Raw genomic sequence first — 22,789 nt, 5'->3', positions numbered from 1 at the left:
TGAGATGAAGAAACCTGCTTAACTTTGCTTAGTGAAGTGTTTCACAAACACATTTGCCCACAGGACTTTTTATGTAACAGTTATTAACATATTGCTTAATTCTTGGTGAAGATTTGAATTCGTGCTCGTATATTTTTTCTTTTGAGAAATTTACCTCCAAAAAACTTTGCTCCCCAGTAATAGCAGGCACAACAATTGTTTGAGTAAATTTAGAGCTCTAGTGCTTCACAGTCGTGCCTTTGGTCTCTGAAGAAAACTGTTGCTTTTAGTTTCACAACAGATGTGAACCAGAGTGTAGGAAGTAGCGTCTCACTGCTTCCTTGGTTGGTCTCTGTAAGACAGATGCAGTGGCTCCCGCCCCATGCTGCTGGGCTCTAGGGAGTGCCCCAGGTGCTGCAGAGGGCAGTGGGCTGCCGTCCCCTGCCCTTTGTCCGTGCAGGGGGAAGGGGAGGGTGCAAATCGGAGCTCCAGCTCCTCAGGGCCTTCGCTGCCCAGGCTCCTGGGTGGACATGCAGAAGGAGTCCAGGGCATGTGGCCACCAGGTGGCGCTACCCCGCGCTGGCCCATTAGCTTCTGCTTCGGATGCAGAGTTGGCTGGGTGGCCAGGCCGTTTCATTAACCTCAGTAACAAGATCCCAGAGGAAGGTTTGCTACAAAGCTAACAGAGGGCACTTTTACTTGCACTTGTCTTTATTGACCTTACACTTATGTATTTTTTTTTTTTTGAAAGAAGGTCATTGAAAACGTGTAAGTTTCAGGCTCTCCAAAACATGGATCCACCTGGCAGAACTCTGAAATAAATGTACAGGATTGAACTTTTTGGTTCCTACTGGTGATAGGATTTTGACTGACATGACCATCAGAGAAGGGTGGGGATTTTATTCATCAGTGATGGGGCTTGTGGTTCCTTTAATTGGGAGTCATAGTCCCTCTCCTCAGCCCGTTTCAGGTGTGGCCTCCTAAACAGTCGCACCTGTTGCTAACACTTCATCTTTCCTTCTTTTCCAGCCCACTGTCATTCTGGGTTGTCCTTTCTCTGAGCAGTTGTGTCCTCATTGCATTCCATCTCTCATTCCCCCTCCTCCTCCCCTTTTCTGCTGGAGTGATGCCCTCAGTACGCATTTCAGGCTCTTGAGAACCACGTGGCCATCACTGCTTACCTGCCTCAGTGTAGCAGCCTCTGCTCAGGCGAGCTGTGGGTTCGAACCCCCGTTGCACCATGAATTCACTGTTGGCCTTGGACAGATCACCGATCATCCTGTAAAATGCCAACTGCTGCTGTCCTCGTGTTTCTTCGTCATCTCCTCGTTTCCATCCCATCCTTGCTTCTGTTTCAGAGTGAGAGGCATATGTCTCCCTTTTAAGGGTAGACTGTGGTGTGTGACCTTGAACCCTCCTCTGGGTGTTTTTTCCTGCTGCTTGTCAGCCAGAAGGCTGTCCATTTTCCCCCCTTACAACCACACCTTCCCCACAGCCCTGCCTGACCCTCTAGTGGCTGTTTCTTTCTTGAAAGAGTGGTCTCTGCCCGCTCACCCCCAATCCTGCTGCGGGCCCCGCCCTGGCCCTTGTGCTCCCTCCTTAGCCTGACCCTGTTGGTCAGCTCCCCTCCCCCACCCCAGCCTCTTCATCTTTTAAAGTTCACCTGCTTTGTGTTACCAAAGCCAGTACGTGCTTGTTGTGCTCATTTTGGAAGAAAGCAGAAAGGAAGAGGAAAAAAACACTCATAATTTTGTCCATTGGTGTATATATATGTATATTAATGTTTTGGTATATATTTTTCTAGCAAAAACATGTATTAAAAACAAATAATGTCTAAAAAGTGTAGAATTTGGATCACACAGTGCTTGTTGTCTTACAGCATGCTCTTTTTGTTGATGAATGTACAGTTACAGGCCCATCCGCCTTTTTTTTTTTGGCCATACCACTTGCAGGATTCTAGCTCCGTGGCCGGGATTTGAACCTGCACCCCCTACATTGGGAGTGCTCAGTGTTAATCACTGGACCGCCAGGCAAGTCCCTACAGCACCCTTTTCTTAATGGCTGCCTAGCAGTAGCATTTTCACTTTTGGTGTTTATGTGGGAGCAGAGTGTTTTGGGACCAAACACCTTGGGTGAGATGGCAGCCCTTCACTGTTGACAGGTGCCTCCCTTGCAGTGTGTGAGGGTCAGTGCAGGGATCTCGCGTTGCTATGCTGTCACAGTGGTCTATGACCTTAGACCTGCTGCTGCATTGAGCGGCAGGGACTGCTGAGCACTGGACAGGTGGAGGCTCGTGTATGCTTTGAGATGGCCTTGGGAGGCGGGTGCTCTCCTCGGGTGTGTCTGGGAGCTGAGGGTGTTGCGGATTGGGAGGATGGGGAGTTAGTGCGGTCTCAAGCACCCTGACCTGTAAGCCGGCTCTCCTGTCCCTGCTGCTGTTCCGAAATGGGGCCACGGGCTCACCAAGCGTCCATTAGGGTTTCATGGTTACACCCCACTCGGCCCGGGCATCCTGACCCAGCTGTGTGTCCCTGAGTACTCGGTAGCTTGTCTCCCGGGCCAGCAGTCCTGGAAACGTTGTGCTGTGTCAAGGGACTCATCGCATGCAACGTTCTTTTCATTAGTCTGACTCTTGAGACCCATATAGTCCGTAGAATTCTCTAAGCAAGAACACTGGAGTGGGTAGCCTTCCCCTTCTCCAGGGGATCTTCCCAACCCAGGGATCGAACCCAGGTGTCCCACATTTCAGGTGGATTCTTGATCAGCTGAGCCACAAGGGAAGCCCATTTTTAGTTTGAAACTTTTCAAATCTGTGTGCAAGTTGCAGTTTTGGTGCAGTGAAAACTCATATTTCCTTCACCTAGCTTCACCAGTTGTTACCATTTCACCACTTTTGCTTTATCTGTGTGTGTGTGTGTGTGTGTGTGTGTGTGTGTATTTGTGTACATGTGAGTACATATACATACACACACTGCACATGTGTATGCACATACATGTTATTTTTGCTGACTCATTTTAGAGTGAGTTGCACACTTTGTGACCATCTACCCCTAATTACTCCAGCATTTATCTCCTAAGAAGAATATTTTCTTATAAACAGACAGTATAATTATCTAATGCAGAATATTTAATGTGGATGAAATGCTATTGGATCCACAGTCCGCATTCTCAGTCAAGAATTGTCGAGTTGATATCCTTTAGCTGTTTCCCTCTCTTTCCAGGGTCCGTTCTAGACAGTGAGGCAGTTAAAGCCCTGGACATAAATGCCTTTGGAACTGTCCTGTCTCGGTGGCACATTGAGCCTTTTCCCGCGTGAAAGGCCCCTCTCTGCTCTAGTGACGCGTGGTGCCTTCCTGGCCATGGCCAGATATCAGCCAACGGAGCTCGACCAGTTTCTCTGGTGTGTGCATGATGGATATTTGCCCATCATTTTCTTTTTATCTTTCTGTATCCTTATACTTTAGATGTTTCTCTCATCTTTTATATATAAAATATAGTTGGGTTTTGTCTTCTTAGTCCCTTTGATCATTTTTTTTGTCTGTCATTAACTCTTGTAGTCTGTTTGTTTACTGGAATTATTGATACATTGGGGCTAACATTCATGATCTTGTTTGCTTTATATTTTCCTTGCTTGTTCTGTTACTTTTTCTCTCTCTCCATGCTGTCTTTTGGATTGGTTTTTAAGAATTTTACCCTGCCTCCTTATCTCTTTCCTATATTCTGTTTGCTGTTGTTTTATTCGTTGTCTTATAGGTCGTGGTATGCATCCTTTACTTGTTGAAATCTAATATAAATTTATGTTTTTACTACTTCCAAGTAATAGGAGGACCTTAGCAGGAACCTTTAACTCTGTCCCTTCTTATTGCTATCATCATCATCATATATATGTATTGTACTAGATAAAAATAATATATATTTTTATTTTATACAATTAATACAGATTTGGAGCTATCCACATATTTACCTGTACCAGTGCTCCTCATTATTCTGTATCTTTAAACTTTCATCGGAGATTTTTTTTTCTTTCTAAAAACTACTGTTCTTTCTTTTACTAGGGTTATGCCATTGTCTGAAATTGTCCTTACTTGATTTCGTTCTTCAAGGATATTTTCAGTGAGCATAGGAGTCTAGTTCATAAATTGTTTTCTTTCACCACTTTGAAAATTTGAAAATAAATTTTCAATGTCTTTTTTTGTCACCTATCTAATTATAGCTTATAAGAGATTTGATTTTTAGCCTTTGGATTTATCAATGCTGTGTTCATGTTTCCAGATACGGTTTTTTTTTTTAATTTATTTAGACTGCTTTTATAAGGCTTCTTGGATCTGTGGGTTGACATTTTCTGGCAGTTTTGGAAATTGGCTATTTTCTCTTCATAAGTCATCTTTCCTCCCCTTTCTGTCATTTCTTATTTTGAGACTTGAATTATATGAGTTTTAGACCTTTTCACTGTATCTTTTATGCCGCTTGCCCTCTGTTCTCATCATTTTGTCTTGTGTTTTATTTTGAAATAATTTCTAATTTCTGATTTGTCTCCTGACCTCTCTTTAGTGATTACCTTTCAGATCAGGGAATCTCTCTTAACTCATGGAGAGTTATTTTTGGTTAAAATAGTTTTCAGTCCTAGAATTTCGCTGGGCTCCTTTTTCTCCTGTCCTGTTTTTCCGACAAAATCCTCAACCTTGTTTTTACCTCTTTGAACATACTTATTTGAAGGTCTGTGTCTAATAACTCTGTTAAGACAGCTCTGTTGTTTTCCTGGGGTTTATTTTCTCTGTCTTGCTGGTTGTTTTTGGTTGAGCCCTGGGCTTTGTATCTGAAGGCTCAGGGCCACAGTGTGAGTCCTAGGATAGTTTTTTTTTTTGAGAGATGATTTTTTAACATTTCTGATGGACAGCTGGGGGCGCCAGCATTCTGGACCTGGCTCCCCTTTCTCCTGGGGCGTGGCCTTGTGTCAGCTCAGCATTTTCTCAGCTGCTCAAAGCCTTGGCTGCCTCAGTGTCAAGCCGCTCCATTCGCTGGGCTCACATCTCTGGGTTTCCTTCTCTTGAATCTTCTTCTTTTTCTGCTTTTGTAGGCTTATGATGCCTTTAAGCAGATTTTTAAAAAATGTTTTGTCCAGCTCTTCTGACTGTTCTCATCAGGAGAACTGATCGGAATGACCTAGTCCACTGGATAAGGACGTTTCCCATCTTTGCCTTCTTTTCTGTCTATTGAAATCCTGCCTTTAACAAGTATAACCTCATGGTCTGCTTCTGTAGCTTGAAGGGCTAAGTACAGTAATGCCTCTTTTATTTCTCTAATTAATGCTTGAGCCCCTGTGTACCTGTGCTGGCAGGAAGGTCCAGTGATTCTGTCCTGAATGGCCCCCCCAACCCAGGGGCTTTCTTTTCTAGAGAGGTGAGCCATGCTTTGGAATGCTTGCTCCCCTGACTCTGTGTCCTCAGCAGGGCAGACCCTCCTGCTCATGCACTCTTCCTCTTGGACACCTTCCTCGACGTTTCTTCCCCACATGCAGTGGTGGGGCTTCTGGGTTTGTTCCCTCAGTGCAGGAATCCACACTCCCGCCTGGAGCCTGCTTTGATTAGGATAGCAGGAAAGAAAGCAAACACGTGGCAGGCTCCCCCTCCCCACAAGAATATGGTTACATTTCTGCTTTCTTTTTTCAGGTCTAGGTGTTAGCAGTGGATTCAGGGCACTGTTTCATCAGTTGATTGGTATAAACCAGCCTTCCTCAAGCTTGGGTGTGCACCAGCATCACCTGGGGGGCTTCAGTCACATTCCTGTGCCCATCCGGTGACGGTTCCTATGGGGAGGTCAGGGGTGGGGCCCAGGAACTTGCATTTCTGCTAAACACCCACCTGATACTGAAGCTGCTGGTCCAGGACTCACCCTCTGAGGACCACTGGTGTGATCAATAGTTTCTCTAAAGAAAAACCCAACAAACTTGAATATTTACCAAGAATATTGTTCCGTTTACATTTGTTGGACATTATTGATGTTGGATATTATAACTCACATGTCTTTTTTATTTCTAATTTATAGAAATAAAGGAAGAGCTTGAAGATCTGAACAAAGAAATCAAGAAAACTGCTAATAAAATACGGACTAAGTTGAAGTGTGAGTTAAAGCTTTAATTACATATAATCATTGATGGTGGGAATGTGGGTATTATTATTTTCTTCTTTATAACTTTTTATTCTTTTACATTTCAAAGTTAAGATTCTGACCACTGTAAAATAAATCGTTTGTATGTACTTGGAATAGTGACCCTTGCTTAAGTTCCTCACTATTCTAGAATTATTAAGCTACCAGCTCTAAGGATCACACATGAGGAGCTAGAGCTAAGGGCTATTAATGCTTAAATTTTGGAGTGAGGCACTCATTCATGTTCCACAGGAGTGAGCACTTGCTTATAAACTGTTTATCTCTTATATTGTTATGACATTTGGGGCTAAATTGTAGATACTTGAGAAGGTAAGTAGCCTTAAACATGAATTGCCAGGTTCTTCTTGAATAGTCAGGTAGCTGGTGAGGTCCTGTGAGCCTTTCCTACAGTTCAAGTCAGCTGATAGTACCCACGGCCTCCCTGCGGGACTTAAACAGATGTGGTGGTTCTTGATGTGGTAGAAAGACACACTGTGTTTAATTTTTACAAAATAACGTACAAATCAAGAACATATCTAAAGATCAAAGGGAACCTTTATTACGGAAAATTTCGGACATACATGGGGGAAAGGGGTTACTACCACAAGCCCAGGGTCCATACTCATCAGCTCTGCAGGTCTCAGTGGCCCCCACCCCACCCAACTGGTTTCACAGTCAATGGCAGATATCTAGGACTTCATCAGCATATAGTTTTCAGTGTGTATTTCTAAAACAAGGATCCCCTCCCCCAAACACAACTACAATGCTCTTATATATATCTAAGTCACCTTAGTTGTTATTATTTATTATAAACTAGTCAGAATTCACACTTCCCCAGTGATCTTTTAATTTTTCTTCAACAGTTTATTTAAATTGGCTTTCTTGTTTGGACCAGACTTGGTTTGACTTCCTTGGTGGCTCAGATGGTAAAGCATCTGTCTACAATGCGGGAGACCTGGGTTCTATCCCTGGGTTGGGAAGATCCCCTGGAGAAGGAAATGGCTATCCACTCCAGTACTCTTGCCTGGAAAATCCCATGGACAGAGGAGCCTGGTAGGATACAGTCCATGGGGTCACAAAGAGTCGGACACGACTGAGTGACTCCACTTTCTTGTTTGGACCATACACTATGACTGGTTGTTATGTCACTTAAGGCTTTTTTTTCAGGTCAGGTTCTTCCATCTTTGCCCACCCCCAGCACGTTTCCCTCTTGGTTGGAGAAACCAGGACATTAGTTCATCAGAAGTTGCCCTGTTGCAGAGTTTTGATGATTTTACCCCTTTAATGTCACTCAACAGGTTCCACTATGCTCTGTATTTCCTGTGGATGGACAGTTAAATTCTCAAAACTGAATCAAATTCAGGTTATCTGCTTTGAAATGTGAAGCTGTAACATGTGGTTTTATTTTGTGACATTATCAACAACTGATGCTTACCAAAACTCACACATTTATTAGGAGTTGAAAAGATAAAATATGTTTGAGTTTAGGCTTGAAAACCTTTCATTTTTTTTTAAGATTAAAATGTAACTTCTTCGTCTTTGCTTCTAGCTATTGAACAGAGTTTTGATCAGGATGAGGGTGGAAACCGAACTTCTGTGGAGCTTCGGATACGAAGAACCCAGGTTTGATAATCAGCCTTTTCTTGTGTGAAGCAATGTTGAAGACTAAGAAGTCTTTTTACTTCCTTCTTGAAAATTCAGAATAATTACATCCTTACTGTCACATTAATGCTCACAGCGTTTCTGCATAAAGACAGTATTTATAGATTCCCTTTCTAGATGATGAAGAAAAAAAGTCTCTTCAGCCCATCAGCAGAAATCTCTTCTGAAGAGCAGAGAATTATCTGAGTCATTTTAGTGTTCATGATGAACTCCTTATCTTTTAGAGGCTGATGGTACAGCAAAGTGGAATTTAGTCCACTTATCTCTACTTGACAAATGAAGATTATGGATTCAGACTATGGGGACACCTTGTTTGAGTGCCAGCCTGATCCCAGTCAGCCTGACACCAGTCGCTAATTGACTTCTCGTAATGATGGTTTTCATCCCTTCTGTAGAGTGGGGGACAGTAATAGTACAGGAGGGTTACTGTGAAAATCAAATAAGACAAAGCATGTAAAGTTCTTAGCATAGATTCTGTTATACAGTATACAGTAAGCTGCTGTTATTCTTATTTCCCATTTGAAGGAGTAAGCGTGTTAGTTTGAATTTATAGAATGTAATGTTTTTATATGTAAGTGAAAAGCCTTCTCTTTTAGTAGAAGAAATGACCATTATATATTGGTCTATTTTTTTTCTATGTTAACAGCATTCAGTGCTATCTCGAAAGTTTGTGGAAGTCATGACAGAATATAACGAAGCACAGACTCTATTTCGGGAGCGAAGCAAAGGCCGTATACAGCGTCAGCTAGAAATAAGTGAGTCAGTGAGCATGCTGTTTTTGTTAAAAACGTGTTTTTTTCCCTTAAGGTCTGACATGAAAGTATGTACCATCAAAAAAGTAATTTCATCTCTGTTTTTATCAGTATTGTAAAGCGTAAAGCCCTTTCATAGCTTCCCATTCATTGAATCAACCAACCTATTACTTACTTACATCCTTCAGATTCTGAGTGAGTGGACTTTAAATTACTTTCTGGTGACCGTTACCTATAAAGTGTTGATCGGATCTGGAACGCTTCCAGCTGTCCTCATGTAATTTTTGTGTCCGCACCACTTCCTGCCCCATCTCAGGGCACAGTCTCCATGGTTCTCATGATTCTGCATGTCTGGTGAGCAGACACTTCCTGCCCTTTTGCTCCAGACTTTCTTCCTAGGATGTTTGTCTATGCAGCCTTGGAGGATGGAACTCAGGTTTTCCACTGGGCAGAAAGCTGTTTGCTTGCTGAACAAAGGTCAGGCAGGCTTGCTTACTCCCTGCTGTGAAAGTTCAGGGTCCCTCAGCTGTGACACAAGCCTCGGGTGGGTGCACTGTCCACCAGGACTGCTCTGCATCTCCCGTGGGCTTGGAGAGAAGGGAGCAGCTGTGAACTTGAACCTCATTCAGTGACATTTTGACTTTGTTGACATGTAATTGACATACCATGTAAACAGGTGCTCAAAGTGTATAGTCCGGTAGTCTTTAGTATGTAAATTAGCACAATCAATTTCAGACCATTTTAATCCCTCCAAAAGGAAACTCAGCACCCGTTGTCAGGCACGTCCATCCCCAGATCCCTAGGCACCCACCAGTTTACTCTTCTGTCTATGAATTTGCCCATTTGGGCATCCATATAAATGGAGTAATACAATATATGGTCTCTTGTGACTGGCCCTTTCACTTGGCACAGGGTTTTCAAGGTTCAGCCATACTGCAGCAAACATCAGTATTACATCTCTTTTTATGGTTGGATCAGGTTCCATTGTGTGGATGGACCACATTAACATTATGTTTATACATCATCAGGTGATGAACATTTGGGTGGTTTCTACTTTTGATAATTATGAATAATACTGCTGTGAATGTTCACATTAAATTATATTTTAATTATTATGATGTTTATTCATTTAATTTTGTCTTTGTGGCACAGAGTATGAAAATAGGAATTATCAATTGGGTTTTTCCAAAATCCTGTGAACTTGTTCATAGGAAACATTAATACATTTAACTCAAGAAAATATATTAATAACCAAAATACAGAAAGTATTAGAGCCTCTGATTCCAGTTATACAATCTTTATTATTTCCAGTTAACATATGCTAAGTCTAGCGTACCCTCCTTTCCTATAAGCCAGTTAAACTTTTAGGAAAACTGATATGCCAAAAATTTGTATCTATCAATTTTCTTTTTATAGTTGTTTCTCATCCATACTAAACTTGGATTTTTATTAGTCATTCCAGGTACAAGGTTTTTCATGAGTGTTTTCCAGTTCTTCCTACTTCTTAAGGGCTTATGTTAATTTCTCTCATCATTAACACTTGCCAAAAAAATATATTGGAAAAGTTAGAAAAACACTGGTTAAAATGTTAGCAACTCAGATTTTACCTGCTAACTTATGGATGCAAAGGTAATTTAAAAATACTGCTGCATACTGAGTGGAGTTTTCCCTTGTTGATATTTTAGCTGGAAAAACTACCACCGATGATGAGCTGGAAGAGATGCTGGAAAGTGGGAATCCCTCCATCTTCACGTCAGATGTGAGTGCCGGGCGGCTGTGTGGCCTGTGTGTTTGTATTTATACAGATTTTTTTTTTCTTTAACCTCTAGAAAGATCTTAAGTTCATCAATATTTCTCCTCTGTTTTTGTTTTTCAAAGATTATATCAGATTCACAAATTACTAGACAGGCTCTCAATGAAATTGAGTCCCGTCATAAAGACATCATGAAGCTGGAGACGAGCATCCGCGAGCTACATGAGATGTTCATGGACATGGCCATGTTCGTCGAGACTCAGGTAATCTCATGCATCTTTGCTTCTCTGAAACAGAGAGCTATGGTTTGTAAAATCTGATATTTGACTCCAATCTATTGGGAAAGCCATTATTCTGGATCCAGTCTTGTAATTCAAAAACTGATTATACCGTTACTGCCATGTAAGGCTCAAATGTTCGAAGCACCTTAAATCTTCAACAGTAGGGGACTGATTTAAGATATGGTGTGTCCATAGGATAAGGAACCATAAGTAGACAACCATAGATAGACAACTTAAACTTTGTTCATGGAAGATTTTGAATGAAATGTGTAAATGTATGTGTTGGAATTTAAGTTGACAGGGCGATATTAAACCTTATATGTATATGTGTATGTGTGTATATATATATGGGGCTTCCCTATTGGCTCAGATGGTAAACAGTCTGCCTGCAATGCAGGAGACTCAGATTTGCTCCCTGGGTCAGGGAGATCTCCAGGAGAAGGGAATGGCTACCCACTCCAGTATTCTTGCCTGGAGAATTCCATGAACAGAGGAGCCTGGTGGGCTGCAGTCCATGGGGTTGCAAAGAATCAGACATGACTGAGCAGCTTAACACTTCATGTCACTTCATATGTGTATATACACCTCTATGTATAAATGTAAATATATATGGAGCATACACCCTTATACTCCTATATATAGTGTGTGTGGCATAAAGTCAGCTACATGAAACAGTACTCACAGAAGGAAAGAAATATTCCAAGCAGTATAGCGACAGTGGGACTATGGGAATTTTAGTTTTCTTCTCTAAAATATATTTTCAAGTTTTCTACAAGGAGCAGATATTAAAGTAACAATTTGGAGAAATATATAAAAGAATAAGCACCAGAGGGGATAGACTGTGACATAAATAGAAGCTTATACTTACCACAGTGTTCAGTACCACAAGCAGAAGGGGGCAGGTATGAGGTGACCCTTATGAGGGACTGCAGAAGTTAATGCAGTTTTTTAAGAAGATAAATTTACTCAAGAGGGAGGGGATACACACACACACACGCATATATATAAAATTATGACTGATTATTGCATTGTTGTATGGCAGAAACCAAAGCATCATTGTTAAGCAGTTTTCCTCCAATTAAAAACAGAAAAAAAGAACACACACATACACAAAAAAAGAACATAAAATTCAGTGTAAAATAAAGCCATTGGTTCCAGTTAGGTGTGTGGGGGTGCTTGCCCCTCCTCTTGTGATGGTGAATAATGTCCTCTGAGACTTTTCAAGTGTGTGAGGCTCACACTTGGTCACTCATGGGTCGATGGGCCATTGAGTCCAGCTGACTGCCCTGTGAAGGCAAAGCCTTCATACCAGAGCATCTTGGGATTCACATCACAGTCATGTCCTCCCTCCCACGGAGGCTGCATTCAGGATCTGTTGTGGCAGGAGTGGTCCTCTGATGGGCCTGTTTGCTGGTTTCCTGGGTTATGTAAGGAGCACTGGGAAGTCCCTCTGGGTACCAGATTCATCCTCCATATAGCCAGCAGCCTTTTGAAGATTTAGCTTGAGGAACTTTGCCATAAAAATGTGTGCGGAGCTGAGATGCTATGAATTTGCAGATGGGATGGGGATGGGGCAGGTTCACTCCTTTCTGATTTGGGGGTGCCCGTTGCCACTCACGGTGCTGAAAGGGAGAACTGGGAGTCTGGCTGCTGCCAGCCTTTGTTTTCACGAAGGAAACCAGTGAGACAGTTAGACCAATCTGAGTACTTTTGTCATTACTGCTACTGCTGCTACTGCTAAGTCGCTTCAGTCGTGTCCGACTCTGTGCGACCCCATAGACGGCAGCCTACCAGGCTCCCCCGTCCCTGGAATTCTCCAGGCAAGAACACTGGAGTGGGTTGCCATTTCCTTCTCCAATGTATGAAAGTGAAAAGTGAAAGTGAAGTCGCTCAGTCATGTCCGACTCTTCACGACCCCATGGACTGCAGCCTACCAGGCCCCTCTGTCCATGGGATTTGCCAGGCAAGAGTACTGGAGTGGGGTGCCATTGCCTTCTCCAACTTAGTGTCTGCTGCTGCTGCTGCTGCTGCTGCTAAGTCACTTCAGTTGTGTCCGACTCGGTGCGACCCCTGAGACAGCAGCCCACCAGGCTCCCCCGTCCCTGGGATTCTCCAGGCAAGAATACTGGAGTGGGTTGCCATTTCCTTCTCCAATGCGTGAAAGTGAAGTTGCTCAGTCTAAAATCTAAAGATTTTAGAGTACCTTGGACTTTTAGGATTGTTCTATGCCAGATGTGTTCATCTCTACTAGAAAAATCGATATATCAATGTATTCTTAGCTTCATTGCATTGTTTCCTTTCAGAAGTCTGTTAGTATTGCATTGTATTGACTCATCTAATTCAAAATATGTTTAGTCAAAACTGACTAGTATGTTGAAATGTGTGAATGAGTAAGTTAACTCTGCGTCACTTTCCAATGCTTTACTATTCACTGCTGCAGATTATGTCTGCTGGTGGACAGAAAACCAGGTAATGTGCTTTTCTCCCCTGACGCTTCACTGGGTTCACCTCACTTTACATTTTTTTGCTCATTAATCTAGTCAATTTAATGGGAGACATAAACTATTTCTAGTTTACTGGTATTTTAAAGAAATGACAAATATTGTCTACCCATTAGAAAAGAGGTCACTCTTGGGACGTCGTATGTTTGTGCGTAATAGTAAATGTTAGCTTAGCCTAAAGCCAGCTGCCTCTCACTCACTGTGCCCATTTTAAGAGAGTGTTCCTATATTAAAGCACATCTCAAAGCCTACTTGATATGCCTTTAATTGTCAGCATTGTTGCCCATCCCTTTTAGTTCTTTTTGTAATGTAAGTTGGATTTTGATTACTTTTCATATTGGCGCATTTATAATGGTCTCATCTTTTTGTAAATGTGAAAAATATTTCAGTGTCCATTCCATGCACATTACGTTCCTGTGGAAACTTTACTGCTGCTCTGTGACTGTCTTAAGAGGCACAATTAAGTCATTTGAAAGTGTCCTCTAAGTTTGAAACTTTTCGTTTTAAGGGTGAAATGATCAACAACATAGAAAAAAATGTTATGAATGCCGCAGACTATGTAGAACATGCAAAAGAAGAAACGAAGAAAGCTATTAAATATCAAAGCAAAGCAAGAAGGGTGAGTTTGGTCTTTCAGAGTTAAAGTACATTTTCCTCTGGATTTGGTTTCGCATGGTCATACACTGATGCAAGCCTACTTTAAATGTATTCCGGGAAATAAAAACTTCTTACATTAATCTTGCATTTGAAAACTGAAATAATTCTTTTTGCTAAAACATTTGAAGTGTATCAGATAAGTTATATTGACGGTGAACCCTGTCAGTTCTAAGTAATGATAACCCTTACTTAGGGTTGCCAAAGTTGGCCCCACCTCCCTTTCCTCGGTTGAATGGGTTTCAGTTCCAGAGTTCTCTGTTTCTTGGGTCATTATTTGGAGGGATATATAAAACTCATGGGACTGGAAATTCTCCTAAAAATCATTGGTTACACACTTTATGCAGTGAACACTTTATTCGTTAGGTTATTTGCTAATCCTTTGGATTGGAGGAAAGAGAATTGCTTGACCATGGACCTCAGATGTTATGTAGCACTCACCATGAAACTTTGTAAAGGAGTTTTAGTATCTTCATAGTGAAAGCTTTCTAAGGAAACAGCAAAACTACAGAATTCAGTTCTGATTCAGGGACTGGAAAACAGTGTGTCTCCCCGTGTGACCTGGCCCACCACTTCTTTCTCCCCAGTGTAGACGAGAGCGACACAAGGCGTCAGACCCCCGCCTTCAGTGCCTGTCGCCCTCCCTCCTCCTGGCAGAGGCCTTTCTCGGTGCCTGTCAGGGGAGATTTCCATGCGATGTCATAAAGGCCTAGTAAAGAGGGAGTTTCAGAATGTTCAGGAAAAACTAAGAGTCAGATTCACCTGTGACAATGGTCCATAGATGTTCTCAAATATGAGACACATCAGGGCTTTCATGTCAGCCTGCAAAGCATCTCACCCTGCTTTCTCTTGGGAATATCTGTGTATTAATTATCTTTGAGATGTAAAAGATGGTTTCTTACATTATTCTGTGTTACCAGATTTTGAAATATTGAGCCTTAAACTAAAGTGAGGTGGTGAGGTCTGGGTGTGAAGTGCTCTGGTTCAGGCACAAAATGGACTTACACTTTAAAGCAGTCACTAAAAAAGGACAGGTCCCATCCTTTCTCCATGACCTGAACAGCAGATCAGTGAACGTTTCCATGAGACATTCCCATCTCATCCTGATCTGGCAGAGAAGGCCTCGCTCTAGCAGGTGGCTGGGTCAGTATATTACCTGGAGTGGCCACTGGTCAGAACCTGAGGCTCATTTCGAAATTCATCACAACTTCTCCAACTCAGTGCCTGACATCTGAAACCACCCACAGCTTGTTCATCTCTCACTCTGCTGTTGGGTGTGTGGTCCTTGAGATGTTGGCCATCCCCGCTTGTGGTGTCCCGGTTCCGTTCCCAGGGCAGCCGGGTTAGCCCCTGAGAGACTGGATGATGCTAGTGGAATGGTCTGTTTTATTTGGGGTGGCGGTTAAGTGAAGGACTTACCTGCCAATCGCAAATAAGAAGAAAAGTGTAGGGGCTTAGGTCACTGATTTCCTCATTCACTGACCTGGCCACACAGCTCTCTATACATGAAAAAATAAATCAGCTGTATGTCTCAGTTCATTAGGAATTTATCAAAAGAATGTGGTCATGTGCTTTCTCATTGATAAAACCTAATATTTCAAGTTCTATAATAGTATATCTCCAAATAGTCTGACCTCATTAAATTAAAAATCCCTCTTTTGGACAACTTTGAAAATTGTCAAACAGTTAATCGATGGCCCATAATTTAGATTTTAAAACACATTCCAATGGATTATTTGATTTTTAAACGAATGATATCTTCTAATACGGCAATGTGGAATTAACCATGATATAATCAGCTTGCTTTTCTTTGACAGAAAAAGTGGATAATTGTGGCTGTGTCACTGGTTCTGTTGGCTGTGATTGCTCTAATTATTGGTTTATCAGTTGGCAAGTGATGATGTGGATAACGGCAGCATGCATGTCTCTGCCAGCACGGCAGTAAGTAACTAATCAACTAATCTGCTTACCCACTCGCCCAATTAGCTAATAGTGGTGCTCACCCAATTCAGAAATACTGGAAAGTAACAAAAGCCTGCCAGCGGAGTTGACTTCTGAATTCAAGTCTCTAGTCATCGTGTGCTGAGAATAAGCATTTGCTGGGTTGCTGTCCATTTCTAAACCAGGGTTGTCTTCCTGCTGTTTTCTGAAACCTCTGGATTTGTTTGGATGTGATAGTAGGGGTGGCAGCCGCTCCTGACTCTTCAGGCTTTTGTTTTTGATCCAGGAAGACGCTTCCTCCTTATTGAAGCCCTTCATTAGTGGAACAACTTTAGTAATGAGGATTAATTCTCAATGAAAAAACTAACATTTAATAATTTGTCTCATAAGTTTTAATTCTTAGAATAAGTGCAACAACCGAACGTGCTTTGTGAGCTGTATTTATTTGCTCACCATTTTACTATGGAATTAGAGGGAATGGGACGAAAGCTATGAAGAACACTCAGTGGAACCAAGAGACTTCGTCTCACTTGTTTCCACTGGCATCATTGAGCTTGTTTTAAATGTGTCCACATTAAAATGAGAACTTGTACTGAGTAGCATGGCTGTTAATTCTCAATTTAAAGGGTTTGGAATACAAAAAATACTCCAAAGATATTCTCAGTTTAAAGGGTTTGGAATACAAAAGATACTCAAAAGATATTCTCATTTAAAGGGTTTGGAATACAAAAGATACTCAAAAGATATTATTTATTTATAGCACCTTTATTTTTATTCACTGTACGAGTGTCACCTTTCAGCAGACTTTGGGAGATTTGTGCTTTTCGTCTCTTTATGCGTTTGGAATCATCCTTCTTTCAACTCTTAAGCTAGCGTGCTGTCTAGTGTCTCAGAGTTGGACATACTAGTTGTTTATTTTAAAATGTTTGTTTGGCATAATCATTGGAATTTATTGTATCTAGATTGTGACAACTAGTCCTTGATCAATTAATTATTTTATTGTGAAAGCAGCTGCTGGCTTGATAAACACTTAGCGCCTTATTAAAGAAGAGGTGTTTCTTGGTGTAAGCATCTGTGTGCTGAGCACGCAGTTAGCAGGTGAGGCTCCTGACATTCACGGAAGCATGGGCTTGCACTCGGAAGCTCCAGGATGTTGAGTTTGTTAGCAAGCCATTTTTTTCAGGAGGCAGAAGGAGCTCTGAGCACTCTTTTCATCAGGCAGGACGTTTATGTATCTCTCCATGCTTTCCTGTTACCTCTGCTGAACTAAAGATACATGTGATTGTCCTTCACTAATAATAATGTATTTAAAAACTATTTTTAGAATTCTTTATTCTTTATGAACTGTGTATAAACTCTGCATTTTCTTAGCTTTTCCTAGTGGCCATAATATGGTTAGTTGGATGTGTTTCCGCTAAAGATAAACAGAATTTGAGGTCAAATGCTGTGACGATGCCGTTGAATGAGGGCAGGCTCCTCCCAGCGTGGTTCTGGGGAGCCCCAGGCTTGCTCTGTGCCCTGGGCCTGGGGGGCTGCTGTACCTTCATGCCTTTAAGCACGTGTGAACACAAAACACATCAGAGTGCTTACCAACAATTTTTTTTAAATACAAATGCAGTGCTTGGTGTCTTTAATTATGCTTTTGAAAAACTAATTTATTCTTTCGGCAAGTAGTTCAGCACAGCCTTCTCTGGGCCTGTAGGCACCATGTGGAGGGAATCTTGGTCCCTTGAACCTTGCAGCAAGGGCCAGATGCCCAGCTTTCTATCTGAGGACATGGCTGAGAGGGCACGTGGCTGTGATTTAGGTGTAGTAGGAGGCAGCTTGACTCGGGGTGTGCATGGGCCACCAAGGAGAAGTCCAGGCATTTGACTGGAGCTGTGAGCAGAATGTTGGACGAGAATGGTCATTCCATCTGTGGTATTAAGGGTGCAGGAACCCAGTCATGGTGGGATTCAGGAGGCATTTCCAAAAGCCAGATGTGCAAGCACACACCCATGCATGGTACCCAGAGACCTGGCAGATGCCTGGATGGCAGCGAGATGCAGAGCCGCCTGGTGGCTGAGGTTAACGGGCATATGGAGCAGTTTCTGGAGCTGAAGGGTGGTGCTGATGGGAAGGAAGGTGTGATAGACCAGAGGGAAAAGGTGTGTCTAGAAAGATGTTGAGAGAGGCTTGCAGGAAGACACACGAGGAGATGCCAGGATGGTTGGGACCAAGGCCTTGCTTTCCAGGAAATGTGCATAATATTAATAAGTGACCTGAAATTTGAGGGTGTGATGTCCTGCAGGCAGTGGTCCCTAGGTTCTGAGTAATTGACAGGGAAGTTTCCTGAGGGGCCTGGCCATGCTTGCCTTCTTAAATCATGCAGTAACTGATGGCGTTCTCGGCACTGACCAGTTACGGCAGGTGTGATTTCTCAGGTGAAAGTGTGCCGTGTGTTTGGTAACCGTGATTTAAAATGACGCATCTCTGCTGTTTACCAAGAGAACTCGAAGTCAGGCTGTATGATATGCCTCTCATCTTTGTGAATTCCTCACCTTCTCCCATAGATGGTATTCCTAGAGAGACTAGATTTCTCAAGCCAGAGGTTGTTTAGCTGTTCAAGCATCCTGTGCAAGGATGCTTGTTAACTGGAAGCAAAAAGTTAAATGTTGTATTGCCTTCCTCTGAGCCAAGGATGCAGTAGAAGACTGAGTTAATGGTGTGTTGATTTTTTACATGCGTCTTACCTCAATGTAAAAAAAAAAAGCATAAATAAGATTTTTTTCAGCAAATGAGAAATAAATCCATTTAAAATTATAAGATGTACAATGCATCCAAGAAACAATAGTTGGGATTTTACTGTGATCAATAGAAAGTGTTCGTTAAGAACCCACATTGTGTCAAGTAGGCATTGTGTTTTACCTCCAGGAGTCAATGGTTATTGTTTTAATAATATGTATTTTAAATTACTAAATTCACTTAATTTAATGTATATGTGTCTGTAACTTTGTGCTATGCCTCTGGAACTTCCCTTCCCCACTCCTCCCTTTTCTGTGACCTGTAGGGGTTCTTTCTTGATGATGGATTTTAAACCATCTCAAATTCCAAGAGAATTTTGTTAGGAAATGACATCAGTGATTTCTTTCCTTTGCTATCTTGCAAATTAATAAATGTTTTTCTTTATCTTGCAGAAAATGATGTTCATTATTATCTGTGTAGTTATTTTGCTTGTGATCCTTGGAATTATCCTAGCAACAACATTGTCATAGCAACCGTATCCCAAGAGCCATTTGTCCTTGGAGTCAGACCACATCTGCAGCAAATCAGCATCCTCCCATTTCATGAATGAATCCTAGACATTGTGACATGTGGCATTGAGTGCTGATATTTTATTAGTGAATTCAAGGAGAGAGCACAACAGAATGTATTGTTCAGTGGGAAAAACAGAATGGATGTGATGCGTTAACCCAGACATCCTTGGACTCTAAATAACACAGCACAAACATTTAACAATGTGAGACTTGTTTCAATGGCCTTAAAATAAGGAATTATTGAAATTTTCAATTTTTTTAATATATTTCAGTGTTAAAAATATGTATGTGAATTAGGAATATCTTATGTTATGAAGTTATTAGATTTCAGGTCTGAGACTTTCTTCCCTCTCCCAGCTAACATGCTCATTAAGAGACGTTTTTGTACTATGTTTCACTCATGTCTGTTTATGTTTGCAAAAATTATTTTTATTATCACAGAGCTGTTTTGTAAGATATCTATAAGTTTAAATGTTTATAAATTAATTGTTTAATATATTAACATCTTAATTTACTCCAATTTTATGTATTAACTATTGCCTTTTAAAAGAAATAGGAAAGAAACTTCATGATATCAGAGCCATCTTTGCACAGTTGTTCACACAGTCTGCCATCGGCATAGAAAACATTGGGTGCAAAGTACCCCAAAAAGCCTTTCTAGTTCCTTCTGTTGAAATTGATTTATAAGGTTCAAATCTGCCCAGTACCCTCCAGGAAAAGCTTGATTATTGTACTCAGCTTCCTTTCTACCTGTTCCATTACCCAAGATAATAAATTAGTTACTACACTGTAAAGACAATGGTCTCTGCTTTCATTCTTTACAAAATAAGGTTTGTGTTTCCCTGTTCACACTAATAAAGTCTGAATTTAAGGTGGTGATAAAATCAAATTTTAAACTCAAGGGGATCATTCCCAGACATTAAGTCATTCTTACATGTACAGATCACCTGAATGTTCTTGTTACATACCTACTATTCTGCTGAACTTTAAAAGTTAATTCTCAAAGTTTACAGGAATCTGTAATTAACATTTGTATTACTTCTTAATTTTTTAAAATTATAATATGCTTTATATTTAGACTGTAAAATGTATGAAATCTCATTAGCGAATGGGCATCTATATGATAGCAAGTAGTCAAAACTTTAAATGAATATGTGAAGGATATTCAAAATATAGTTATCTCTTGTTACTTCTATATGTGATTGTGTAAGCTCGTGACTGTAATTTAACATTGTCTGGCTTGAAAACTAATATATAGACACGCCTGATTGCAACCTGTAAGTGTGAATTACAGAACCGTTTAGAAGCTGTGGTCCCTCTTGAATACAGTTACAAATTTGACGCGTTCATACTTTATACATCTGACTGCTTAGCTCAGAGCCAAGTCTGTATGTGTGCATTTTATTTTCTTTCTGGTCATCACTGTGCAGTCAGGATTCCTTTAGGAGTCTTCTGGCTCCAACATATATGTTTCTTAAATCTTAGCCTGTCAGTGGGACAGGCTCCCTGGTTGGTGCTTATGTTGATGGCATGACTTGTCCTGAGGGAATTTAACTATCCAGAGATCATGCTTGTGTCAGTGTGACTTTTGTACGTCCGTTGTCCATATGATTATGTGCACGTGTGGAGACATTTCATGCTCCCCACGTGTCCCGCTGTCGCTTCAAGTGAAGTCTTTTTAGCCCCCACTCCTCATAGCAATTCTTATTGTATCTCTTCAAGACATTCTTCCTGGATTTGAAACACCTACTGAATCTGTGTTTTATAGTTGAAGTTATGAAACCGCTTCTTGATTTCTACTTAATGTGTTTAAGTCGTTCACCAGGTAACCCATTTTGTATGTCTAAGCCTAATGTACCTATTTGACATCGGATTTTTAAAAATACGTATCCAGGTTCACTTGTTACTTTTTAAATCATTTCTTGAAATTTCATGTTTACATTAAAAAAAAAAAAAACCTCGAGAACCCAAAAAAGAAGTATTTTACTTTCTGCCTTGTTCATTTCTGGAGAGATTTGGGGGGAGATATTTTATTGCATATCCATAAATAAATTGTTAAAAGAATATTACCTATGTCTGTTACTATGTGTAATGACACAATGTAAGTTAATAATTTTAGGTGTTTTTGGTAAGTTTTTTATTATTTGTTGTTACCAACTTCTGTGGTTGGGCTGTCACATACTAAGAAACCCACCTGGGTTCTTACTGTTGACAACAAATGCTAATTTAGGGAATTTGGCTTTGCATGCTTCTGCCAATTTGACATGTTCACATTGACAGTTATTAACAGGGCACCCCCCTCCACTTATTAACTGGAATCCACTTATTAACTGGAATTTCCCTAATCCATAATCCTTACTGAATTCTAATCATGTTGAAAAGTGGTGTTCAAAATCTGGCATGTAAAAGAAAGAAAAATAAGCTAGTTCTGGAGAACATCAGTTCATGAAGATTGGACACCTCTCCACCCCGACTCGTGTATTACCTCTAACCTCCTCTCTTTCTTTCCTTTCAAGCTGAAGTCTTGACATGCACACTCAGTAATTTAGTGCCTTGGTTTATATTTTTTAAAGACTATGAAGTTTATCACCTGAGTTTCTTAGGTTCACACCCTGGGGAGTTTCCCAGGGAGGCTGAGGAGGAGGCAGCCCCCCAACTTCCCTCGGAGGTTTGTCTGGGTTTCCGCAGGGCATGATCACCACTCACCCGCCCGCTGCACCTTCGAGTTGAGAGAGAGATCTTCCTGAGGTTCAGACACCCACACTGCTCCAAGGTCTCCACACTGGCTCTGTCAAGGGGTGTTCTTGAAACAGCTCCCACAGTGGACATGGGGGTGCTGGGAGGTGGGCAGAGCAGACGTCCAAGGACAGGGCTGGGTTGCCGGGCCTCTGATGCCCGGGGGCCACCTTGTGGGTCAATGAGCAGTCGCATCCTTTCCAGGACCTCTTCCAACAGTTTTTGTTAATTTCTTCAATAAATCTAAGCGCACATACTTTCATGAGTTTAAATGGTGGGGCCCCCAGGTCAGGGGGCTTGGGTTGGAAGAGCCTGGGTCATAGGAGGGACCCTGGGGGGCTCAGGGGTCAGGGTTGCCCAGGGATTTTGTCCCGGTTGTGGGTTGGGGCCTGGTTCAGGGGCTCCAAGGAGGTCAGGGGGGCCTGGGAAAGGGTAGTGGGGAAGGCCAGGAGTCAGTCCGCATCTTCTCATGGCAATGACTCGTGTGCTTGGCAAGGACCCCCTGTGACAGCTGAGGTCTCCCCAGCCGTGTGCCCTGCTGCCCCCTCTTTCTAGGTTACTATTTCAGTGAACACAGCAGTACACCCCCCAACCCACCTCCCCCTCCTCCCCCTCCCCTACACGAAGAACATCAGTGACAAGAATCGACTCCAGAGGGAAAAAAGTCCAGAACCAGCCTCTGGAGGGCAGCTGAGCAAAGCCTGGGGCTTTGCTTGGTTTTAAAGTGTGAAACCGACATGGTACGCACAGGACACTGGACACAGTCTTGACCTCATCCAACCCTGGTTCCCGCTTTGTTAAGACAAGATCCAGTGTTCAGTGTGGATGAGACAGCACATTTTGGGGTTTCAGTGCAGCAGGAGCTCCGTAGAGGCATCCCATGTCCTAGCCGCAGTCAGGGTGAAGATGTGCCCGTGTTTCCAGAGAGAGTGCCGTATGGACAGCGAGCCATTTTGTTTTCCTTTGAGGCAACATCCAGTTGTCATCTTCTGACTCGCATCCCCTGAATGAGCAGATTCCTAAACCAGGAAGATGGTTACAGGTCCGGTTGTGAGAAAGGGGTAAGTTCCAGAAAAGGTGGCATGAT

The 22,789-nt window shown here is 41.9% G+C and overlaps 1 protein-coding gene across 4 annotated transcripts in view; it reads left to right on the top strand.

Annotated features, from left to right (window-relative positions):
- STX2 (syntaxin 2) overlaps nt 1-22,789 on the top strand; it is a 66,798-nt gene that overhangs the window by 19,962 nt on the left and 24,047 nt on the right. The window contains exons 4-11 of one of the 4 annotated variants that reach the window (XM_006054501.3): nt 6,025-6,099; nt 7,676-7,749; nt 8,435-8,543; nt 10,226-10,299; nt 10,419-10,556; nt 13,584-13,694; nt 15,547-15,670; nt 18,847-21,030. In XM_006054501.3, coding sequence (XP_006054563.1) covers nt 6,025-6,099; nt 7,676-7,749; nt 8,435-8,543; nt 10,226-10,299; nt 10,419-10,556; nt 13,584-13,694; nt 15,547-15,627 — 662 coding nt within the window. In that variant the 3' untranslated portion in view covers nt 15,628-15,670; nt 18,847-21,030. Of the gene's footprint in view, nt 1-6,024; nt 6,100-7,675; nt 7,750-8,434; nt 8,544-10,225; nt 10,300-10,418; nt 10,557-13,583; nt 13,695-15,546; nt 15,671-18,846; nt 21,031-22,789 lie in introns of those variants that run through there. The other 3 variants (XM_006054502.3, XM_006054500.4, XM_006054503.4) reach the window with 3 other exon arrangements.

The sequence above is a fragment of the Bubalus bubalis genome, chromosome 17 (assembly GCF_019923935.1).
Source record: "Bubalus bubalis isolate 160015118507 breed Murrah chromosome 17, NDDB_SH_1, whole genome shotgun sequence".
Taxonomy (NCBI): Eukaryota; Metazoa; Chordata; class Mammalia; order Artiodactyla; family Bovidae; genus Bubalus; species Bubalus bubalis.
Note: the sequence above shows the minus strand (reverse complement) of the source record. Positions and strands in the feature narration are given on the sequence as shown.